The sequence below is a fragment of the Chamaea fasciata genome, unplaced genomic scaffold, assembly GCF_029207755.1.
Source record: "Chamaea fasciata isolate MVZ Bird 193981 ecotype frontalis unplaced genomic scaffold, bChaFas1.0.hap1 SCAF_4, whole genome shotgun sequence".
In the NCBI taxonomy this organism is placed as follows: domain Eukaryota; kingdom Metazoa; phylum Chordata; class Aves; order Passeriformes; family Sylviidae; genus Chamaea; species Chamaea fasciata.
The window spans coordinates 74,690,627-74,714,814 of NW_027094089.1; the positions used below are offsets into that span (position 1 = coordinate 74,690,627).

The window sequence follows — 24,188 nt, forward strand, 5'->3', positions numbered from 1 at the left end:
TTTTTCTTGTATATAAAATTAAATTCCCGTTTTTCAGGTTCCTCTAGTAAAGTTGACCTTAGCTTTAAAAGCTTCATCTGCTTATCACCTGCTTATGATTTACAAGCAACTTATCTAGAGATTAACCTAATGATCAGGACACATAGGTTTTATTAGAGTTTTTTTGTTCTGTATACCTGATAGCTGAGCTCTGCCTTAGTTTCCCTAAATGCTGAGACTGGGGGTTGTGAGCAGGTTTGGCTTCTTGGATGAAGCACTTATGTACAAAGTGCCACTGCAAAATGTTGACTGTCCTGCAGCTGTGCAGTCTTATCTCAGTTTCTTCTTGGGAAGTTTGTGGTAGTTGCTGACAGAGGAAAATGGGTGTGAGGAGCTCATCTCAGAGAGTTCTGTGCCATGGGGAGCTTGTGGCTGTGTAGTACCTGAAACGAAGGACCTGAAGAAGTTGAGGTGTGATGGGTTTGTAGGTGAGGATGTGGTCCTGTCACTGAGAAGTCTTGCTTGATTTGCGGGATCTGGTACGCCTTTCCTGGCAATGGGAAGGAGCAGCAGGGACTTGCTACTTCTTGGTTGGTGGGTTTGTATATCACCAGGTATTTACTCGGGATATTTTCAGGACATCTTGGCTGCAAGAGGTAACTTCACTTTATAGAGATGGCGAAGGGTCCCGCTGATGGGGAAGGCACACGTTCTCTGACTTCTGGTGAAACTGATTCAGAGTAGCTTGAACTTTCCCCCAAGCTGGAGAGATCCAGTGACATTGCTTAGTGAAAATTTGGCATTATTAGAATTGGAATGCTGGCATGTGCCAATATATGTAGGTGTAGCGCAGCTGGCTTAGTGCACGAGTTAGGAATGTGCAGCTCTGGCTACATGCACACGCCTTTGTCAGGCTGCATTTTCTTTCATGGCACTTATTCTGCTGGGATTTAGAGTATAGATGCTGAATGCCAAACATTGTGAAAGCTGTTACAGCAAGTTTATGCACCACTAGTCAAATCATATTCATATTTGTGGTTGTGTTGACTATGTGGAGAGAGACCTACAAAGCTTCATATATTATGTGAACATTTTCAGAAAGTGAGTAAGAGGAAAGTGGATTACACAGTGAATAACACTTGAAAAAGTGGTGTCCCATGGCATCATGGCTGTTATTTAACGTGACTCCCAAATGTTTAAAAACAAAAAAACAACAGTGACTGACAAAACCAGAGAGTTGAAGCACTACTACAGTGAGGGTGAGGAACAGTTCTGAATTGTATTTAACAGCTTTGAGACATAAAGGAACACGAATCCCAATTATTGTTCATGGGGCATGGCATCTCATACATTAAGAACTAAGAGAATTATTTCTTAGTCTCACCAGTAATGTCATTAAAAAAAAAAAAGTGCACATCTTCCATTAACACAAATGGAAGAGATGTTTGTGGAAACTCAGGAGATTAAAGCACTATGATGAACACCTACAAAGAATTCAATAATGCAAAAATACTATTTGCAAAAACACTTTACAGAGGATTGTTCTGTTAAGGTTGTGTCATGCAAGAATATTCTTAGCTGCTTTTTAGAAAGTTAAATGTTCAATTAAGTGGCTTTAGTCACCTTCATGCCAATTTTAAAGATAAGTAATATAAAAGAATTCTTAATTCAGAATAATCCACTTGTAATCTTAGTGCCTTCTATCCTTTCACATGGAATAGTACGTTAATATTAAATTGAAACTATCCTTTGCATGTGTTTTCATAAATAACTGACTAATGTTAGAAGAAATAAACAGATGTGGTATTCTAAATATGTTGCTATCAAAGGGTTTGCAACGCAGTCTATCCTGAGTCATGTGGTTATGAAATTTGTCTGATAGGAAATGCTTTGCTCTAATGGAAATCAGTTACTATGCTGAAAAGTAGAATAAATTCTTAATACTCTGGAGTAAGCAGCATTAGTTTTAGCTGCTTATATTGGTTATATGGATTAATGCTTTTGTGTCTTTTTCCAACCACCTACTTTGTTCTACAATGCGCTCTTTGAATTTATGCTAAACAGTGATATATACTTAAATGGGAAAAGATATATGTGTAATTCATCAGACCTCTTGTATTGGTTCTCTTTGTTGAGACCACCCTCTGTGTGTCTGCTGCCTTCAATGGTCATTTTTAGTAAATGAACCCTTTTGTTGGGTTTCTGAGCATTTGACAGACTACATGATATTCACACTCACCTGTCTTCGGCAACATTTCCATTTTATGACGTTGCTTCCTAGATGTTTCAAATTTTAACATGTTGAAAGTCAATATGCAGCTCACCTCAAATGTTTCTTAAACTGATCTGACAATACATGCAAACAGATGATTTGGATGACTGGAGAGTAGAAAGAGCTTGTATCATACTAGTAGAAGGCTGCTTTTAATCCCAGGAATTTTGTGTACAGAGTTCTCCTTTGTGCCTGTTGATCTTTCTTCTGCTCTTTATATAATAGATATTTCAATAGATTATTCTAAGTTTGACATGTGAAATTTCATTGCTGCAATAAACGATAAAAATGAGAAAAACCCTCCAACTTTTTTGTCATGAAGTCTCTTGGGGCTACTGTTTTTCCTGGGGAGACCTTATAGGGGATGATGTGGCCTACAGGTCCCCCAAATTACACACTTCTTATACAGCAGGATGTTGCAATATTGACATTGTGTTGTGACATAGTAAAGCATCTTTATTGAATTATCTAGAATACGTTACTCAGCCTGTTCTGCCAGCATGTCAATTCTGCCAGTTTGTTATTTCTTTCTTACTGTGAAAAAACCTTGTTCTCCAGTCACATTCTACTCACTGACTTTTCTAGTGTTAAGTGGTGTTTTCTGTTGACATTTGGATAGGGCTACCTATGGATTTCCAAAAAGTGCTTGGTGAATATTTGGGTTTTAAAATAGTAGTTGCTTGTTCTAAATAGTAATGTAATGAGGGTTGTAGTATAATAATGTGTAGCTATCACACTAAAGTGGAAATGCACATTTAAATTATTGTTATAGTATTGTAATATTTTGTCTAGCAGTGACTAAGATTGTATCAATGTCTAGGTTGTAAAAATGTGTTTTTTCATGGGATGAACAAGTCACATGCCCCTCTTATCAGGCATGCATAGATCGGAATGCTTTATCACATAGGGGAAAAATATTTTACAATTGAAAGTAATTAATGCCCCTCTACATCCTCTCCAGCAAACTGCAATGAAGGAATGCTAAAACATCTGTGAGAAGTGACAGAGCAAGAGGAATGGTAAATAAGAAACCAAACACTTAGGTTAGAATCTTACTGACTTTTTTAAGTTATCAGAATTATTCTGACCACTATATAAGGAAAAAATCCTCTAACGGTCTTGAAAGGAGTAGTTCATAATTCAGTTGTAGGAACACAGTGGGATGTATTCTGTGACCAAATATTGAATGTGCAGGTGCCTCCTTAGACTTATATTTGTCTCTAAGGAGCAATTCTGTTAACTTACTAATTTCTATGTGTGAAAACTAAGGACACATGAGGTACAACTGTAATCTGCTGGTGCCTGCAGAATGGTTTTTGTAAGTGTCTTGTAATACACAGGAAGTATTAAGCTGCCTAGTCAAAATTCTTATTTAACTCTTGAGTACTTAAGACCAAGTATAAAGAGCAGAAAATAGGTGCAGTCTTAGTCCAGCCTAAACTGTGAAACCTCTGAATGTTCTATTTTACATTTTTCAACATTAAGGGAAAAAAATAGTTCTCCTTATGTAGAAAAACTACAAAATGTGTATTTCCTTTCCTTTTTCTGTTTCTAATAGTAGAAATCAACAGACAAACACCAACTTTGGCAAAAAGTCATTAGTGAACTGTTTCTAATTTAGCATCATTAAACAATGCGAGTCTGCAAATTTAAGCTACGAATGACTCAATGAATGCAAACCCTTTGTCAAACAGATAAATGTGGATATGATACTAAGGCTCCCAGAGAGATTAAATGCTGTTAGGAACAAAAGCTTTATAGCACTGACTGAGCCAAATATTGCTTTGTTTCTGTGGAAAACAAACTTGAATTAACCAGCGGGCTGTAATTATGCTGCAAACAGCTTGAGACCTGTGATTGTTTAGTTGTTTAAAAAGGAATTTTGAAGAAAATATTTTCTGTGTGCATATTCTTGGGAAATCATACCAAAACAGTTGGTTTTGCTCAGTCCTCTTCTTCTGGCTTTGTGGCAACTGATCTTCTGCTGTCTTTGGTCATAGTGTGGCCTTACTAGAAAGCGATACAAAAACGTTTAAGTGATGCTGGGAGTATCTTTGTTTCTGTGTTCTCCTGCTTGCCTTTGAGATCCACTGGTGCTGAGAACAGTGACAATGTCTTGAATCACCTGAGTGTTTGTAGTAGCTCATATCATTTCTGTTGATGTGGGCTTGTGAGCTTGGACACAATATGGTGCTTGCATGTGGAAGTCCAAAGAGACTTGAATGTACTAAGAAAAAAAAAAAGGAAAAAAGAATGGAAAGGTTAAGGCTTGACATTTAAGTACTAGTCTCCAAAACTTTGCTTCTAGAAATAGCTTCAGTTGGTTACCTGGAGCATGACTGTGGTTACGGACGTGTCACTGTCCCTGTCCTTCAAGTGAGGTTGTGGTTGTTGTTCCCCTTGTGGCCTTGCTGCCTTTGGTGATGGTGCTGGCAGAGCTGCTCAGGCTGCATTGCTTCTGTACTGACTTTCACCTTCCTCAGCTGGCCACTGCTATGAGCATCTTGTGCTGTAACTGTGTCAGAACAGCAGGTAAAGCTGGTGCACTGCCTGCCTCTGCCCATCAGCCTGTGGCCACAAATGACCTTTGTCCTTTTCTGCCCATTTTGGGGGTTTGCAAGTCCTGTATCCTCATCTCCTGCTCCCCTTGGCCAGAGCCTTGTAAAAGACCCACTTGCTTTGGTCTATTATATAGAGCCTGTTTTTATGTTCTCCTTTTAAGGAACACCCTCAGTTTAGAGGAAATGTGGAAGATGGGACATCTGTTTGCTTTTTAATTTACGAAGCAGTAAGTTTTACTTTGTGCCTTTCTCCTGAAGTGCAAATTTAGAAGAGCTCAGTATGAGGTTATTAAGCAAATATTTTTAAATGTTCTGCTGTTACTGCTGCCCTTCTAATGTATGAAAAAGCTCAGGTGTAAAAAGTGAAATATTAAAATACAAACATCAGAACATTGTCTAAAGTGAGCAGTATTCTGCACTAGCTGCTCTAGCTGTTTTAGTAGATTGCATTCACAGTAGTTACAGTGCAATAATAGTTCAGTTGAGGCAGAAGGTTTGTAAACTTCTGGTTGTGGTGGCCCTTTCAAGTCAACAAAATTAAATGGCAAAGAAATTCAGTAGCTTGACAAATTCAAGGTGTTTTTAGTTTCAGTGGCAGCCTCAAGTTCATGTAATAAAAATATGGTCTTTAAACTGTCCAGTAAAAACAGTGACATCTGAAGCCAATTGCACAGGACAACTGGCCATAGTGATAAAGGAAAAAAAGGCATGATTCCCACTCCTAATGCACTGCGTGTGTCACAGAGGTGATCTGTGCAAAGCAATTTAGGTCCTGCCTTCCAGTGTTGTTCTTGTGTCCATGCTACGTTTGGCTCTTGAGCAGCAGGGGTGTTAGTTCCTGTGTACCTCAAAGAAAGAACTGAGGTTTGAACCTGCTGGTTGGTCTGTGGAGAGGAGTTAACTTGCTATGTCAGTCTATTGGAACAAAAATGACCTTTTCTCTTTCTTTTCTCTGCTAGCCGGAATCATGTATCCATTTTAAAATATGAACTTGCATTTCCTATAAAACTTTTTAGTAATAAGAAATCCTTAGCAGTTGATAAAACTGGTTAGATTTACTGGATTGCTGATACCATAAAAGAATTAAATTAGAAATTAATGATAAAAAGTAGTCATAAATGGAAGAGAAGTTATTTTAGGGGAGGACAAGTATAAAAGTAACTTCTTTGCCTGAATAAAGGATTTCCTGAAATTGTATGAGTAGAAGATATGGAATGGAAATGTGAAATACCCTGATTGCATAATTTTTTTCGTCTACATTATATTAATATTTGAATTTCCAAAAAAAAATTTCGTTTTTTTAATACAACGCTGCCATATCAGTTCTGCTTTTACTGAGCTCCAAGGTGGCCAGGTACTTTGTTGGGGAATTCCTAAATTCATTACTCATGAAGTTGGAACTGCATGCAATTAGCAAATTACATGCATAGGATAGCCCTGGAATGTACTAGGGGTTTTTCTGATATGTCATAAAATCAGAAAGATTTGGCCTGCAATAAGAGTAACCTAATATGAAACTGAAATCTCTGTCCTTGTTACCTGATAAATACCAGAGTCCTGGCACATGCCAGGGGTGATTGCATCTGAAGCCATTTTACCAGTGTCCAGAACACTTGTGGTCATGGTTCATTGAACAGTAATTTGACAGAAAAAAAAAGGTTATAGTCTTTTCAAAAATGAGCTATTGGGCTTCACCAAATTAAGAACTCAGTCTCTGGCCAATCTCGCTTTGGCAAAGCTTTTACTGAATTATGTAAAGACTAGATTTTAAATAAATTGGAGAACATGCACTCTAAAATATCTGTACTGTAGGCTGATCTTCTTACTTCATTTTTAAGGAGTTTCTACAATAGTCTGAGAAACAGATGAATGGATTACTGATGGAAATTAACAAATCCTTGGTAATATTTTAGTTGCCTTGTTTCTGCTGCATCAGAAAAACTTGACTACTTCTGAAGAAACCATCCTAACAGAATATTGATTTATTTAATTTGTGCCACTAAGCTCTAAAGGATTGCAACTCCATGATTTGAATATTGTAGTTGAGAATAAAATTTGTCATGGTTTTCATGGATCTTTGCTTATCATGAGTTACCTGAATGTCACTGAACTGTTTTAAAAGGTTATTATTTGCTAAGTGGTTTAGAGAGCGATTTGCCTCTGTGAACCATGTTGTAACTCCAGCCAGTGAAATCTGTCAGTATTTGCAGGAAAGTTAAAGCATGTTAATATCCATATAATGAACACTCCATATTTCATCACTACAAAAATACCAGTTGGAAGTACTTTGACGATTAACTTGAAGTCGTGAGAAAAGCACATTTGGTTACAGCCTCTAGGAAAAAACTGGGCTGTACTTGAAATAACATGTGGTTAGAAGGAAAATTCTGATTCAACCTACTTTGTGATAGCAACTAATTAACCTCTGGCACCTCTCTCTGAACTGCAAGCCACTGCTTCCCAGAGGTTGCAGAAAGTCAGGCAGCTTCTCTGCCTTTCTCCTGCAGTGTTAATACTCATTTCACACTCAACTCCAACATTCCCTTGTTCTTACCACTATGATGTTCGACCCTCTCCAGACCAAGTGTGTGTATTGATGCTGGTTTTAACATCCACATTTAGAGCAGCTTGTTGTGAATTCTCACTACATGTTACTGACTTCTTTTAACTTTTGTTTCCTAATTTTTTAAAAGTCTGGTTAAAAATGGTACTGCTGTTGTTCTTGTTTAATGATTTCTATTGATCAGAACAATAGAATTAATTAGAAAGTGAATTAACTTTCTCCTTTGGTAGTACTCTTAATTGTGATATACTGTACTTAAATTAAAAAAAAAATCAATATGTTTACATTCATTACTTTTGAGTTAATTATAGTGCTTAGGAGACCTATGTTAATAAATGTAAATAATGCCTTTGGTAAGTGTCCAAACAAGACAGATGAACTTACTGTGGTTTTGTTAGGAAGTCAGTTGGACATTCAGCGCATTTCCCGTCTGTTCTGGGTGTGAATTGCAGAGTTATTTCTGACTCTTAATGTTACAGCAACAGAAGCTACGTTCTGAATACGTTAAGATTTTGTTGCAGGGTGTATGATGCAATATTTGGGTTTTGCTCTTTGTGTATTGTTGTTAACACAGACCTTAAGCACTGTCGCAGTTCCAATTTGTCTTACAAAGACAGGTTCTTTGTGGTGTGTGGAGATAAATGCTGAACTGCTACAAAGCAGTGACAAAGGCATATTTTGTGGTCGCTCTGGGAGTGCTCTTTCCCTCTTGGTGAATGTCACAGGGCTGGAATTCAGGGGATCGGTGCCTTATTGCCAGGTGTTATTGCTGACTTGCTTTGGAATTTCTGCCAAACCCAGCTCCTGAAAGTCACTTTCTGCAGAAGGGAGAGCCCTTCAGAACTATTAAGTTGTAGGTTAGAAAGGTGGTGCATTTTTATAGTGTGGAATTTGCAGTTTTTAGTGCCTCATTCACATGTGCAAGTTTCTGTCCATACATAACAGCAAATGTGGAAGAGAAATGGTGAAGATCATTTCTGCGGAAGAGCTTCAGTTGGTGAGCTGCTTAGCTTATGTGTGCGATGTAGAGAACTGCTCGTTATATATTGAAAATCAGGTAGAGAAAATAATTGCTTATATGCATACCAGGCATATCCAATGTCTGCTTTTAGGTATTGCAAGTATTTTAAAATTTATTATATCCTTTCTGTTGACTGTGCAGTTTTAACAAGGCATTGTGTTCTATAGAGGATGACCTGTAGAGAACAGAGCTGGGGGAAGTTGTGTGTCATGTTCAGAAAAATGCTTCCATTATCTCAGCCATTCTTGGAATAAATGAATCATGCTCAAGGTCTTTGCCTTCATTTGTAAAACTTATGAATTATGCTGTCTGTCAGGAAATCGAGTAGTGATGTGGCAAACATGGTAAAAAACCCACTGCAAACAGCCAAGAAGGGTGGTTTGTTTGTCTGTTTCTTTTCGTAATGATTTTAATGATGTGTTCACTTTCTATTTTCTTCTGAGTTCAGAGAAAGTATTTTAAATACTCTTTCATGTAACATCTATCTGATCTGACAGTTTGGGAAGACCCTTCAAGAGCAAAGAGTCATATTCACGCTTGTTGAATCTGTTGTTCTTCACACCCATGCTTGCAAGTCTCCCCACATTATTTTGTATTTCTTCTTAGAAAGACATGTACAAATTTAGAGACTAGATGTCCTTTGAAATTATGTAAGACTCTTGCCTCCATGCCACTGTATGAAAACTAAAATAAACAAAACCCATCAAACCCAAAACACCCTAGAACCGAGTGAACAAAAATATTTTGGGTTGTGAGCCAGCAACTGCTTGCTGCTCTGTTGCATAGCTGTATTTGTTGGTGCAGAGATAGTCTGGTGAGTCCTTTTCTAAGGTATACCCTGTAAACTTTGTTTAAATGACTCTGGATTTGTTTTATAAAATAGAGATAATTGTGTTTCAAAAATAGAACAAGTCTTGCATGCTGCTGTTCATCCACATTAGTTTATTCAGCTGAATACATTAGAAGTCACAGCTGTTTAGATGTACCCTTGTTCCTACAGTGTTATGTCTGTGTGCATAAAATATCACTGTTTCAAACCCATGTACACTGTTGAATGGTGAATTTGTTCTGAGTATGTTTTCGTAGCTGACCTCTTGTACTCATGGGTTTGAACAAGGCATATCGATGTTTTGAGGGTAATATATGAGTTTCAGAAAGTGGTCTACGTGGTCTTTCTACCCGAAGAAGGTGGAGTTAAATATTTTTTTAAAAGGAAATTATGAAAATTATTTTCTTCCACAAATTCCACATTTGTCCTTATATAGATCTTGATCGAAACTGGGGAAAAAGAGGGGGATTTAAGCACATTTTTGTTACTTAAAGTAATTTCTGAAACTAGCTTGGAGGCCAATGTTTTAACCTGCATGTTTAAAATTTGGAAATCTTTTTGCATCTGAAATTTGCAGCAATTACGTCAAACAACTATAAATCTTTTTGGAGCTAGGGAGTTTTCATTAATAATGGAGATGCCTTCCTCTGTGGAATAATAGCAAATGTTTGCTAATTGAAATTGTGCACAAATTCATTATATTTCTATACAGGCTTATAGGTAGAACATTAGATCACAGAAATTACAGAAACTAGTTGTTGTTAATATTTCTGTAGAAGAATTTTATTTACATTGTATAATAATTACAAGTTAGCATAGTTAGGCTCTCAGATGTAACCTAACTTACATCTCAAGATTAAAATAGTAGGCTAATAATACTGCAGTAATTCTTTAACAACTCTATCTAAAATTAGCTTGTCCTATCTAGATTTGGATGGTAATTGCTTGGAATAAAATCTTAAATTAAAACTATGGAGTGTTTGCCTGCACAGTTAGCAAAATACCGGATATCATGTCCTAAAGGAGTTCTAGTTGTGTGTTTCTAAAAGCAGGTTAAAGCTGCACCTTGAAACTCCATGATATATATTTTCTGTTATGAATAGTCATGCAAGAATGAGGTAATGCAAGCTGTAAGAATGAAAATAGTTTCTTTAATATTACACTTAGAGTTTGTGTTTCACCAGTTTGCCAAGGAAAAGCTAAGATGCTTGATTTTAGAAACCAGACGAAACCTCTACAAGCATCTTAAACTATTGGCTCATAGAAATAACATAGTGTCTAAATCAGGGAGCTGGGGATGGAAAGAAAAGGAAAAACTTACTAGCCAGAAAGTAGTTAGTCCTTTTTAGTGACTGTTAATGCTTCACTTTCTTGTATTAGCTGAAGGGAACCACTAAGGACTGATTCTGTTTCCTGCTGATTTTTTTTTCCTGTAGCCTCTGTGCTGTCACATTTCATCCCAGAAGACTATGGATTTAGAACAAAAGATCACTGAATGAAAATGAGTTTGGTCCTAAGGTTTCTCTGTTCCAATTTTCTCAGATCTCTGGTGGAAGAGGAGGATCCTCATATGAAAGTGTCTCTTGGTAGCAGCGATATGGGCGTCTCTGCCCATCTACAGTCTTCGAAGACAGGAACCACAAGATTTTTCACCAGCAATACTCACAGTTCTGTGGTATTACAGGTAATTAAATATTCTCATGCCTGTATTGAGCTGTACCGGGAATTTTGGCTGCTCTAAACTATGTGTCCACTCAATAGATTTTATTAGTCTAGTAATTCCTATGAAGCCTCGAAAACTGTCATGTTCTTGTGCTGTCAAAACCCACAGGCAAGCATTTCTTGGAACTTCTTTTCTTGTGAGATAGATGTTCAGCTTTCAGCAGTAGCTTTGGAAAAAACCCCTGGCTGTTTCCTGGGGTCCTATCCCAGTCCACTCTCAAGTTATAAGAGGAAACAACATTTAAACTCTGACATGACAGCTGTGTCAAAGAAGCTCACTTAAATGTCATTATTTAATTAAGTAAGGCATGTGCCTAAGATGACACAGCCCTGCCAGGTTTTGTGTAATGCCCTGTGCTGGGTCTGACAGTGGCACTACTGTGTGGTAGAAGCATCTATAGAGACAATACTTACATTCTTACTAGTATTAGAAAAATGCCAGTTTGAAGGAAAATACTTAATGTTTGAGCTTCTGTTACATAGTGAATGAAGGAGGAGAGTATTTCATCCATCCTCCAGTATCCACAAATGGGCACATCTTTGGAGGAAATCTTGCTCTAGGATGCTGCTGTAGAAGACTTTATTTTTTATTACAGATAGATGTTGTAATTCAGAGGAGAGCAGATGTATAATGGGAGCTTATTTTGGAGTTTTTAGCATTCAACTTCGGTAACAAATTTGATAATCACAGAACCAGGTAACAGCTTTCCTTTCAGGCCACAGACTTTTGCAACCTATTAGGTTGCAAACACCTCTAATTGCTGTGGAACAGAATTATATCTAGAATGCATATGTGACCTTTTTTGTTGGTCCAAAAAAGATAGCAATCCCTACCTGAAACAATGGCTATTGTGAAAGCTTACAAAAGAAACTCTTTCCTGAAAATAACTTAATTATTTGAATAGAACTACTTTCTGAGACCTGGTGTACTTTGCTTTCATCAGCTGAATCTGGAAAATAATGATTATTCTGCTTGTTTTCAATGAATAATGATCATTCAATATATTAGAGATAATGTTTTTAAGATGACAAATTATTTCTTTGTCACTTTTTTGGACCTACACTTCACATGTACATTAAAGTAAATAAATACTTACATAAAGGAAATAGAAGAGTTTCCTACTCTCCTCCCAAATCAAAGGGATGCTTTGCATTGTGCTTTTCCTGCAGGGCTTTGACCAACTGCGAGTGGAAGGTTTGCTCTGTGATGTGACGCTTGTTCCTGGAGATGGTGACGAGGTGTTTCCTGTCCACAGAGCAATGATGGCTTCTGCAAGTGATTACTTCAAGGCCATGTTCACAGGTGGAGTTTTTATTAAAGCCATGTACTGCTGTCTCCAAATTGCTCTCATTCAGACACTCAGGCACAAGTTCAGTGCTGTGTGTGAATCAGTCCAGGATTGCAAACAACACTGTGGACTAAGCATCTCTCTCTCTACTGTTGCCTATGGGGTTTTTAAATTAAATTTTAAAATTGTACTGTAGTTATCTCTAAACGTATGAAATAATTTCAAGCCCCTCAAAATGATCATATACATTTACATGCATGTGTGTTTCAGGAGGAATGAAGGAGCAAGATTTAATGTGCATTAAGCTTCATGGTGTGAACAAAATAGGCCTAAAGAAGATCATTGATTTTATCTATACTGCAAAACTTTCCCTTAACATGGACAACCTTCAGGACACTCTGGAAGCTGCCAGTTTTTTGCAGATTTTACCTGTTTTGGACTTCTGTAAAGTATTTCTTATCTCTGGGGTAAGACTATTTGTTTCCCGTTTACAATGTTTAAGGCCTTGGTGTGTAGTTTTGTTTCTTCTGTGATGACACTTACTTACAAAATAGTCAAAGTTATGTCTAAAACTTGCCATTATTCATTGGTTAGATTCACTGAGAGCAAATTTGCTTTATAGTTTCCTTGAAAAACTTGGTTTTCTTCTGAGTATTATGTACAGTATGAGCTTGATACAAGTGTTCTTCCACATTAAAATTCTTCCCTTACATGCCTGATATGAGATGTTTCAGGGTCTGCCTGCATGATTGCACTCACTCTACCATTAGTCTGCTTGCTGCATTCATTGGGTGTGCTTCTGTTACATTCCTTTATTCCTGTATGTACAGCCTTTCCATATCAATGGGGGTGCAGTCACCTGTTTTCTGACTCAAACACAGTTTAAAAGCAACACCCACATAGGATCCCTCAGTACCTTTCCTTGCCCTCCTGCCCTGCCTGCAATGAGGAGTGCCTGCTCTGTGAGGCTGTAGAACATCAGTGGTGCAAGAGCCGTGCTGTCAAAGCAATTCTGTCTGGAGAGACACTTTGTAGTTATTTTTAATGTTTCCTGGAGGTTTTCTAATGTTGATGTTAAATGCTTATGTACCTCAGTAGAACTCTGGCTTTAACAGGGAGACTGGTGTGCTCCACATCAATTACAAAATTATCTGGAATTCAGCTTTTTGATTCTGTAATGAGAAATAAAGAAGCAGGAATTCCAGATGCTCTGCAGAGTACAGGCTTAGAAATGTGACCTCCCTAACTGAAAATATGTACCAGGATTTATGTAAACCAGAGGACTCCGAGCTGGCAATGGCAGCAATCTGTTTCATATGATGTGTTAGACATATATTGGCTTGTTAATGCTCTTTTGCTTGTAATTTGGAAATATTTCTAACTGACCAGTCATCTGATAATGTGATGATGTTTCATTAAGCTTGATACTCTTCAATTCTAGTCCACCTATTTTATGTTGCTCAGAATTTTTTTACCCTCCAAAAAGATGCCTCTTCAGGTTTGACTTTACTGTAAATACCAGCTTGGAAAAAGGTCTTGGTGGTGTTTTGAATTAGGGATTTGAAAAGGGCTCGTTATGTTGGGAGCTCAGCCCTGGGGACATTGTGTTGCCCTTTCCCCTTTCTGGGTAGGGCAGCTGCTTGTTTATTTTGCTTTGTTATGGAAAGAACTTTTTTCATATTAAATGATGTTATTGTTTAAAATGCTCATTCTCTGAAAGTATGTTCACTTGTGATGTTGACTCAGTCACTGTTTTTGTCCAAATAAGAAATATCTTCTTTGATACTGCATTTTTAAAGAATGAAGAAAACTTTATGAATTCTCCTCATTTTATTGGGTTTTTTTTTTTTTTTTTGGGAATGCTTTCATTTAGACTGATGTCTAAGGGGATATAATCTCATACATGGTATAGCTGCAGAGGAAGTGCAAAATTGAGGTTGTTCTGTTAGCTTAGTTATGTTCTTAGCGTCCTTATATAAAGTATTTTTGAATGACCTTACTTCTAAATTTGTTGAAACAAGAGTTGGTGTCCAAATGAGCTTCTTTTTGACGGAGCATTTCTGTAATTTAAATGAATATTCTGAGCATGTATTGAGCTTATTTCTACTGAAGTTAGCTGGCTTGAGAGCTGATGTAACCATTCTCAGACAAATGCTTAATTGTCTTTGAATTGTCTGGGGAGTCCATTATTAAAGAGATTATAAAAGTCAGTTTATGTAAGGCATAATGTAATTGTGTATTTCATAAGAGGGTATTGGAAATATTTACAAAGAAAACCCAAAGCTTAAGGTAACAGCTTAATTTGTGTAACAAAAATAATGAGACCTTCAAAGAATAGTGTCTGTTGTAGCTGACTTTAAAGTGTTTTTTATTTGCTCTGCATATGCAGCCCTCCTGTCAAGTAGCCCATTGCTCTGATTATCCTTGCTCTGCAACCAAACAGACTCCCAGAGAGACAATGGAATACTTCCTAAGATACTCTCAGTCTTACTGTTACTATTGATTTTAAATAATTACAGCTGTACAATAGACTAGGACGGCTCTCATGTTTACATCTAACTAAGGTGTAATGTAATTAAAATTCATAAAAATGCTGTGGAAATGTTTTCAGAGTAGTGAGTTCTAGACACAATACTGATTTTGCAAAAGTAGCAGCAGTTTGCAAAATGAAGATGAGAAACTTACCCGAGTGAATTACAGCACTTAGGAAAATCACAGGGTAAAGGGGAAAGTGTTGTTACACTGTATTTAAAGAAAACATTCCCAAACATTGAAAATTAGTATCTTGGATGTACCTGCAAAAATATTATTCCTTCTACAATTCCTTCTATAATACACTTGTGTAACTACTAGGAAATAGTCAAATGTTGTAGGCTTAATACTTGGAAGTCATGTCTTGTCAAAAGAACTTGGTTATCTGAGGATGGAGCAAGTTAATCTGTTTTGGAGCATGGGATTTAACCCTGGGACCAGCTCTGACAGCCACCAGAAATTTGATTTTGTACTGTAGAGGTACAGTGGATACTGTTTTCTGAACTGGTTAAATTTCTGTACTTTTTTTTCTGGGATTCTGTCAATGGAAGCCCGCAGGAAAATGGAGGGTTTCAGGAGTGTGTTTGCCCTTTTAAACTGTGTCTCTTTGAAGGACTGCATTAAGTGCAGTCATTGAAACAAAACAAAGTTAGACACCCGATTGTTTTGTGCTGCCGGGTTTGAGGGCTTGATTTTTTTTGTGCATATTACTTTTCTTGAGCTGTTTTCCAAGGCTCTCATACTTGCAATTATTTTGCTGTGTCCAGTTTTGTAGTATTTTATAGTCAGTTAAGTTTTTATGAGAAATTGGAAAGTGGTTGCTTCAAAATTTCAAAGAATTAAGTGAACTGCTTTCTCAAGAAAGTACTTTGGGTTTTGCTTTGGGTTTTTCAGGCTGTCATAACACGATGCTGTGCTTGACCTTTCTTTTTTGAAAAGCTTTTTAGTATTTTCTGCAACTTCTGCTTTGTAATGAGCAATTACAATGAGTAATGTGAGTGAGAAGCTCTGCTCAGTGGTCAAAGTCCATGTAAAATAGGATTTATTTAAATGAAATTCTCAACACCTTGTGGAGCTGCTTAGCTGTTTGAACATTTATGGCTTTTACCTTTTTCCTTGTGAGTATTTTTACTAGTTAGTGGATACACTGTACTGTCAGTCTTATGTTTTCACCTGATATTTCATTCCTCCTGTTCACTTCAGTGGGATTTCCAGAGTAGTAGTTCCTTCTCTCCATTGAAGAGCTCCTGATTGACTGACTTCCACACAGAACCATAGCATAAGTCAAACTTCTAACAAAACAAAAAAACCCCTGATGTTTGGATAACTGAAGTATTTAAATAACATTATTGTACTGAACTCTGTACAGTTTTGAACATTCAAGTAAAAGTAGTGACAGCATTTCTTTTTGTTGAAGGATTATTTTTTGGCTCAGGATTTAGGAATCTCTAGAATGTATATTTTTATGACTTTTAAGTTTTTGCAATATAATTTAGCCTGGTACACTGATTATTATCTTAGACCACAGTAAAGAGGGTAAGAGTAATTTTGCAAGCTAAGTAAACTCAGAAAACTATTTAATATGACACCCTGATTTGAGGCATGTGGTGGAATTTGTTGATCAGTCAATCATAATGCAAAATTTCATAAGCACAATGGGCAGTACTTGCAATCATATATGAAAAAAAACAACTCTGAGTGCATTACAGTCCCAGTGGATTAATAAAAGGAAGAATAAAGTAAATTTTCCGAGAATCAGGGGTTGACTGGAAACTGCTGATGCTGTGTTCATCAGTCATTAACAGTGTGTAATGTGTCAATAAATTTCTCAAACATAAGAAGTCCAGGAATATGCTCAGTTGCATAGATTTACAGTGTAACATAATTATGATAATACATAACTTGATGCACTCTGGGCACTTGATAAGTGGCAGCCAGTCAGCAATAGCTCCAAATACTCAATTGCACCCTGAACATGTGCCAAAGGTACAGAACCTGTACAAAAACTGTACAGGTTTTGCTTTGATCTTTTAAGTTCAAGCATGCCTTACCTGTATGCAATAATATCTGCCTGCCTTTGATGTGGAGGAAGTGCTGAATCTCTCTAGTGTGGTGTCAGTCAATGTATTCCAAAGTGATTTTTAAATACAGTAAATATATAGTGAGAGTTAAGATTTGTGGTATACTGCAAGTCAGCTGTTTGTTAAGGGGTGATTTTTCTGTTGCTTTATTTTGTAATACACCTTGAAAGAAATTTTAGAAGTAAGAATGTTCTGTTTCATTTACTCAATTTATGGTATGCTGTTATTTCTATTATGCAATTAATTTATGTAAATTAAAATACCTAAAAGGAAATGTACAGAAATTAAAATCATAGACTAGCCTGGGTGAGAAGGGACCTTAAAGATCACACAGTTCCAACCTCCTGCTGTGGACAGGGAGCTTCCACTAGACCATATTGCTCAGAATCCCATCCAGCCTGGCCTTGAACACTTCAGTGATGGAGCAGCCACAGCTTCTCTGGGTAGCCTGCTTGATTACCCAGTCAGAGAATATTTTGATCCTCAAAACCAGTCAGAGAATATTCTACAGGCTGTTGCTAGTTGGTGTGATTATATTTTGATATAAATAGTGTGATCTGTCTTGTAATACAAAAATTATTTCCATGTATATAAAGCACAAATATTTTCATAATAGAACTCCTGACAGTCTGCTGCACATTCATTTTATAGATAGGACCTGATTACAGGATTAGCAGGCTTTTCAGGATGTGGGAATGAAGACTTTGGATGACTGTAGATTTTAACTCTAGTTCAAGTTAGATCAGTTTCTAGTGAATTAAGAAAATCTCCTACTCCTGTACTCATTAGACATTTGAATTGTCTGGTATTAAAGGACAATGATCAGATTGAGTTATTCAGTATTAAAATCTTCTAATCTCTGTCATGACCAGAAGGTCATTTGAAGGTTTTTGAATTCTTAGGCTCCAGACCAATTCTTAAGTCATAGTCCTCAATCTTCATAATCTTTTTAAAAATAACCGTGAGATTTATAAGCTTAAATTCTTCTGGCATTACAAATGTAATGAGAATCACTAAGTTGTGAAGATGGTTGACACTGAGTAGGACTGACATACACAGAGACTAGAACATGTGTAAAATAAGCTTGGATTGGAATAAGGTTTGAATGCAAAAAAGCCACAATTCTCAGCAAGAAGCATTTGAGTGACTTTCTGGGCACATGTACCAGAGAGCTTTCTGAAATGAACTGACTGGGTGCACTGAAAACCCACTAAGAATTGTGCCCCATACCTGGCATGTTTCTTCCTCCCTGTGCCTTGGATCCCAAGTGACCTTAGAAATTCAGGAGCTGAAGATATAAAAAGGCAGATGCAGCTACAGTGTAAAACAGATAATTACCAAGATACAGTTACTCAAGTACTGAGATTAATTAGGGTGTGATCCATACTGCCAAAGCATTTAATGAGGTGAGTATTTTTAGGGGAAATCCTTCTAAGTTCATTCTTTTAAAAAAATTATGTATAAGCTAAAATCACTACCTTTGTCTTATTTTTGACATGTATTTAATTTTGAACAGTCTGTAAGAACACTGCCTTGATTTATTAAAGATCCATTTTTGTTTGTTTTGAAAGAATTTATTAATGAGGTTGTACACTGTAAATATAAGTTGTCCAAAATATGTGGCATGCAGGGGTTAGCTGTGCCATTCTCTTTTCTTTATTATGTCCATACAATTTTAATAATGTCAGAAAATGTCTAATGGTGAGGCTTTTTTTTTGCTCTCTGTAACCTTGGACTGATCACCTTTCCCTTAACTTTATTTTCCACATGTGTTTCTTACAAAGATGTTTTCAGAGCTTTTCAAAGATGGAGTGCTATATAACTGCTATGCCTCATCATTGTATAAGGTATTTGACATAATATATGCCATCTGGTTGTCCCTTGTCTCATTTCTTTCTTCAAAATAAGGAATAAATTGGGTCTCCCCTTGCAGTGATGAATATATATATATTGCACTGAATATTTGCTCATGTGTAAATCACCTTGAACATTGCAAAATGCTGAAATATTGCTGATTCTACAATATCCATTAATTTTACATTATAATTTAGACACCAAATAAAGAAACTGTTTTGATTCCTTTTTCTGTTTACTTAATAGGTTTCATTGGAAAACTGTGTTGAGGTTGGGCGAATTGCCAACACATACAATCTCACAGAAGTGGATAAATATGTTAATAATTTCATCCTGAAGAACTTCCCTGCATTATTAAGTACTGGTGAATTTGTGAAACTCCCCTTTGAACGTCTTGCCTTCGTGCTTTCAAGTAATAGCCTTAAGCACTGCACTGAACTTGAACTCTTCAAGGCAGCATGTCGCTGGCTGCGCTACGAGGAACCTCGCATGGAGTACGCTGCAAAGCTCATGAAGAACATCAGGTTTCCCCTGATGACACCCCAGGATCTTATTAACTATGTGCAGACGGTGGACTTCATGAGAACTGACAACACCTGTGTCAACCTGCTTCTGGAGGCCAGCAATTACCAAATGATGCCGTACATGCAGCCGGTGATGCAGTCGGAGCGGACGGCCATCCGCTCAGACAGCACGCACCTGGTGACCCTGGGGGGAGTGCTCCGGCAGCAGCTGGTGGTCAGTAAGGAGCTACGGATGTACGATGAGAAGGCCCATGAGTGGAAATCCTTGGCTCCCATGGATGCACCGAGGTACCAGCACGGCATTGCCGTGATCGGGAACTTCCTGTACGTGGTGGGGGGCCAGAGCAATTATGACACCAAGGGAAAGACGGCGGTCGACACGGTCTTCAGATTTGATCCTCGCTACAACAAGTGGATGCAAGTGGCATCTTTAAACGAGAAACGGACCTTCTTCCACCTAAGTGCCCTCAAAGGACATTTGTATGCAGTTGGAGGCCGGAATGCAGCGGGTGAGCTAGGTGAGTCCTCCTGGAGCCAGCCCCTTGCCTTTTGTTGAGCCTGGAAATACCCTGCTGCTCAGGGAATGGGTGGAGAGAAACAAGTTGAAGTCATTGGAGTGCTGCTGCTTTCTGGAAATACTGCAAATGCAGAGAGAAATTTGTCTGGATGGTATTAGAAGTTAATTTTAGAAGGCATCCCACAAAAAAAATTTCCAAATATGTGTGTCTTGTGTATTGATGTATAATATCCAATGTCTTGGCCTTTACCATGAAACATGAAGTAAGCATGTATGTCTGCCTGTGTAAGTGTGGGGGAATATAAATGAAGTTTGAAAAAGGAAAAATTAATCATTACTTCAGCTGAGAAACAAAATCCATTCCGAAGGGGTAGATACGTGGCTCTAGCTAAAGCTCACTGTTGAATGAGCGTTACATTTTAAAAGACACAAAATTTCTGGAATAGTATTTGAAATGCCTAGGGGGTTTTTGATGTGGGTTTTTTTTGTTGTTGTCTTAGTTTAATGACTGTGATTTGTTTCACTCACAGATTAGTGAGATTCAGATATTCTGATGTTCTGGGCTTTTTTAATTATTAAAAATTATTTATTTCACCTATGATCTTGTGAGTATGCAGGTAACTTATTTGTATGAATGACTGAATGACTTGGTTCTGGTGCCTCTTTTCCCCCCTTGCAATAAATACATGGTAAGTTTTAATTTAACAAAAATCTGCAGAGGATGAGCCCTGTTAATTCACTGCATTGTGCAAAGCCATAGTGGTTAGCATTTAGTCAAGTCTGGGATAGTAGACTCTACTGTAAGTTTGTCTGTGCCTTAAAATTGAAATGTCACAGAGACTATTCCTGGAAGTTTCGTATTATATCTAAACCAGTTTTATATTCTAAACCAGATGCATAGTATTATATCTAAACCAGGTATAAATATATATATAAACCAGGTATCATCTTATCTTATTTAGTTTGCTGCTTTCAGCCCGATACTCAACTGTCCCTTGTCCCTTTGTGGCTTCTACCTCTTGCTACTAAGATCTGCTTTTCAGAAATGCACAGATATCAATAGGTGCAGTGAGAATCATTTTTAATTGAAACAATACAAAACTTGAATTCTATTGCAGGATTTGTGGCTTCTTAAAATTACTGCATCTCGGGAATTCACATACACAGGTTTAATCCGTTGTCATGTTGCGAATTTTCAAAGGAAACATATAGTACACTGCTTCCACCATACAAAAGTGGCCTGGCTTTGCTAGAAATTTAAAATCCATTCCAATGTTTGATGAAATGGGAGGTTTAAAAATGCCTCCTGTTCCAAAAAGATGGGAAACTGCTTAGCCATGACTTGTTTTCCCTAGACAGCCATTTTCTGATGCAGATCCTGAGGTTTTCAGATTTTTTTACTATGCATCACTTTATTTCCCTGAAAATACATCCTAAACAATTTCAATATCCTCTAAAATACTAAATGTACAAACTAACATCATGTATTGATCTTTGAGTATCAGAAAAGCTAATATATATCTTCAGTGAGCTATTTTCTAACAGTATGAATTAATAGTAGATAGATTGCTGACCTTGTGCACTGTAAACTCTGAACTGAGTAGGATTATAAAAATGTCAGTGAAAAAGTTGCAAGTCTGACAAAATCAATATGAAATAATACTGTCAGTAAGCCAGTGCAATCTGTGTGTGAAGGAGGCTTTGAGTACAGCGTTACCTTATATTAGATCAAGCAGTATCATTCTGCTGACCTCAACTCTTCTCCTTTCCTTTATTAAAATACAAAATTTATCATCTATCCAGAATTCTTTTGTAAAGATATCATTAAAATGCTGTAGCAATTTCCACACAGACCTGAAAAGTGTCACTGGATCAGTCTGTGGGAAGAGCACTCTAAATGCTAAATATTGTAGCTGTCTGATGCTTTGATTTGGAGCTTCAGGTTCTTTCCTTGTTAATTGAGAGGTGAGTCACTTTTCATTTTCATATTTCTTTCATAAATCTTGACAACTGGAAGATGCAATCCAGCTTAAACTTCACATTCTGTTCAGAAGAGAAAAACTCTCAGGCTTTTCATAGAAGAGAAGGTCAAATGTGTGTTGGACAGATATTAAAGAAGTTGCCCTTGGGTTCAAACTAATTTCAGTCTGTTGTTAAAGAGGGAAAATTCCCAAATCCTGAACTGAACTTTCTGGAAGATGAGCTCTTATGGAAAAGGGCCAAAGGATTAAAGTTACTAAAATGAATTTTTTTTCCCCTGACATTCGCAGGAATAAAAATTACACTTTTTGAGGGTTTCTATCAAACCTTTTCAAAACAGTTTTCAGATGTTTCATCTTCTGAGAACTTTGTAAATGCCACTTCTACACCTGCAATTCTTGCTTTAGTTTAATCATGAGCTGCTGTTTTACCAGTGCATGCCACTGAGAAAAGTTTGGTTCACTGGACAGGATGAGTGGATTTCCATGTATGTGGTACATGTGTTGGAAAGTGGTAAATGTATCCTTTAAATGTCCTGAATTATCATATTATAATTTAGATTTTTTCAACACTGTGGCAGCTTAGGCCTGTGCAGAATTAAGCCCCACTCCTGGAAGGATTGTAGATAATTCTGGTTAGTTCCCTTTAAATGTCAAGGCAAGAACCTGCCAGAGGTATTCCCAGAGGGCAGGAGAACAGCACTTGGGCAAAGGGAGGAGCCCAGCCTGAACAAGGCAGGTGTGCAAAAAAACAAGGCTTTTTGGAAAAAGAGAAAGGGAAAACCAGGTGTGGCTCACAAAGATGCTTGTGAAGCACAGCACATTGGCAGATTCCAGCTGAACACTGGAGACTGTTTTCTCTTCTGAAAAGTAGATTTTTGTAGCTCACGGTAAGAGTTCTGTTGTGGTGCTTGATGATGGCAGAAGCTGTGTGTGTAAGTACTAGAAAACTTGTGCATTTAAGTATTTTCCAGATACTCCAGGCTCTGCTGTTGATAGGCTTGAGCAGGGTTTGGGGTTTTTGTATATGGGCTTTTCCTGAACACTTTAGGGGACATTGGGTTGTGACTAAACTGCAGATTCGTTCATCACACTGCAATGAAGACAGAGAAAACTGCCAGGCTAGTTGTCTGTTCTTTTGACTCTCTGCCCATCAAGTTGGAAGGTGTTTATTTTCCAGATGCCTTCTATGATGTTGAACCTTCCTTTTTTTATGTAAAAACTTCCCCTGTGAGAGAGTGTGTGTGTACATATATATGTAGGTATGTATATAAAGGTATAGCTAATGTATTTTAAATGTCATTGGTTGATATGCACCAGTACCCAGCTGGGCTGTTTACTGTCAGAGTAGTATAGGGAATATCAGACCAGAGTGTGAATTAGAGGACCTCTTGTGCAGAGGCTTATTTTGGAGTGGCTCCTTGGTATGCTAGGACAAAATTAGTCAGGACTATTTAACTAAGTCAGCTTGGAGTTGTACAGGAACAAGCTGTATTATAGAAATAACGTAACGAAATTAAGAGCCTGGGTTTTTGGACATCACAGAGTTGCAAAGTGCTGCTGTAACAGACCTCAAGACACTTTAGAAGCTGCTGACAGAGAAGTGTTAAATATCTGTATACTCCTCAAATAGCATCACAGATGGCACTATAAAAGGAGTGCAGGCAGGCTGAACATCTCTTCGGACTCCCAAAACTTCATGTCCTTTCGAGATTGCTTAATTCTATTAAAATGAGGCCTGTCTTCCCTAGATTATGGTAATGAACACATCAGAAGTTCTACTGTTAAACATAAATAAAGCTTGGTCTGAATCATTCATGGTGGTGGAAGAATGAATCCATCACTCTCAGATACATTAAAGTAGCAGTTTTAGAGTGCTTTGTGAACTCTGCTCTGTCTGGAGACTTTCTAGAGATGTCTCTCTCAAATTACGGGCGCCTTTAATAGCTGGAATTTTGAATATTTTTTTCTCTTCAGCGCAGAGGAATATCTGGCTAAAAGAGAGAATTTGAATGACCTTACAAGGTAACAGGGAAACAAGTATCCAGTTCAATCTAACAGAAGAGTAGGGCTTTTCAGCTGGAAAGTGATTAGCTTTGTTTTAGAGCACAGTGGATGTGAGATTTGAGTTGGAATAATTTGTCTGAAGTAGTGTCAGACAGTACTTTAGCTGTACCAGGAATGTTTGAGACAGTTCTGAAGCCACATCAGAAAGTGACGGGTCTTGGACTCAGCATCATCCTTTCTCAGATAAAAAATGTCTTTACAATATGGTGATATTGGTAATGGGTACCAATTCTGCAGGTTTATCTTCTCTTGCTAAAGGGATATTTTGGCTATGGCTTCTCTCTTAAATGCAGTTTGTAGTGCAGAGTGAGATAAAACTGTCCAGCGCTGAATGTCATGTTCATCTGGGTGCTGTTGGCTCTGCAGTTGCTTTGCACATCCTCTGCTCTTCCTGTTCT

General features: G+C 37.5%; 1 protein-coding gene across 12 annotated transcripts in view; it reads left to right on the forward strand.

Annotated features, from left to right (window-relative positions):
• KLHL13 (kelch like family member 13) overlaps positions 1–24,188 on the forward strand; it is a 78,761-nt gene that overhangs the window by 48,734 nt on the left and 5,839 nt on the right. For all 12 annotated transcript variants that reach the window (XM_066182057.1, XM_066182051.1, XM_066182055.1 and 9 more), the window contains 4 exons: positions 10,768–10,909; positions 12,118–12,250; positions 12,507–12,703; positions 18,950–19,745. In XM_066182057.1, coding sequence (XP_066038154.1) covers positions 10,768–10,909; positions 12,118–12,250; positions 12,507–12,703; positions 18,950–19,745 — 1,268 coding nt within the window. The remainder of the gene's footprint in view (positions 1–10,767; positions 10,910–12,117; positions 12,251–12,506; positions 12,704–18,949; positions 19,746–24,188) is intronic.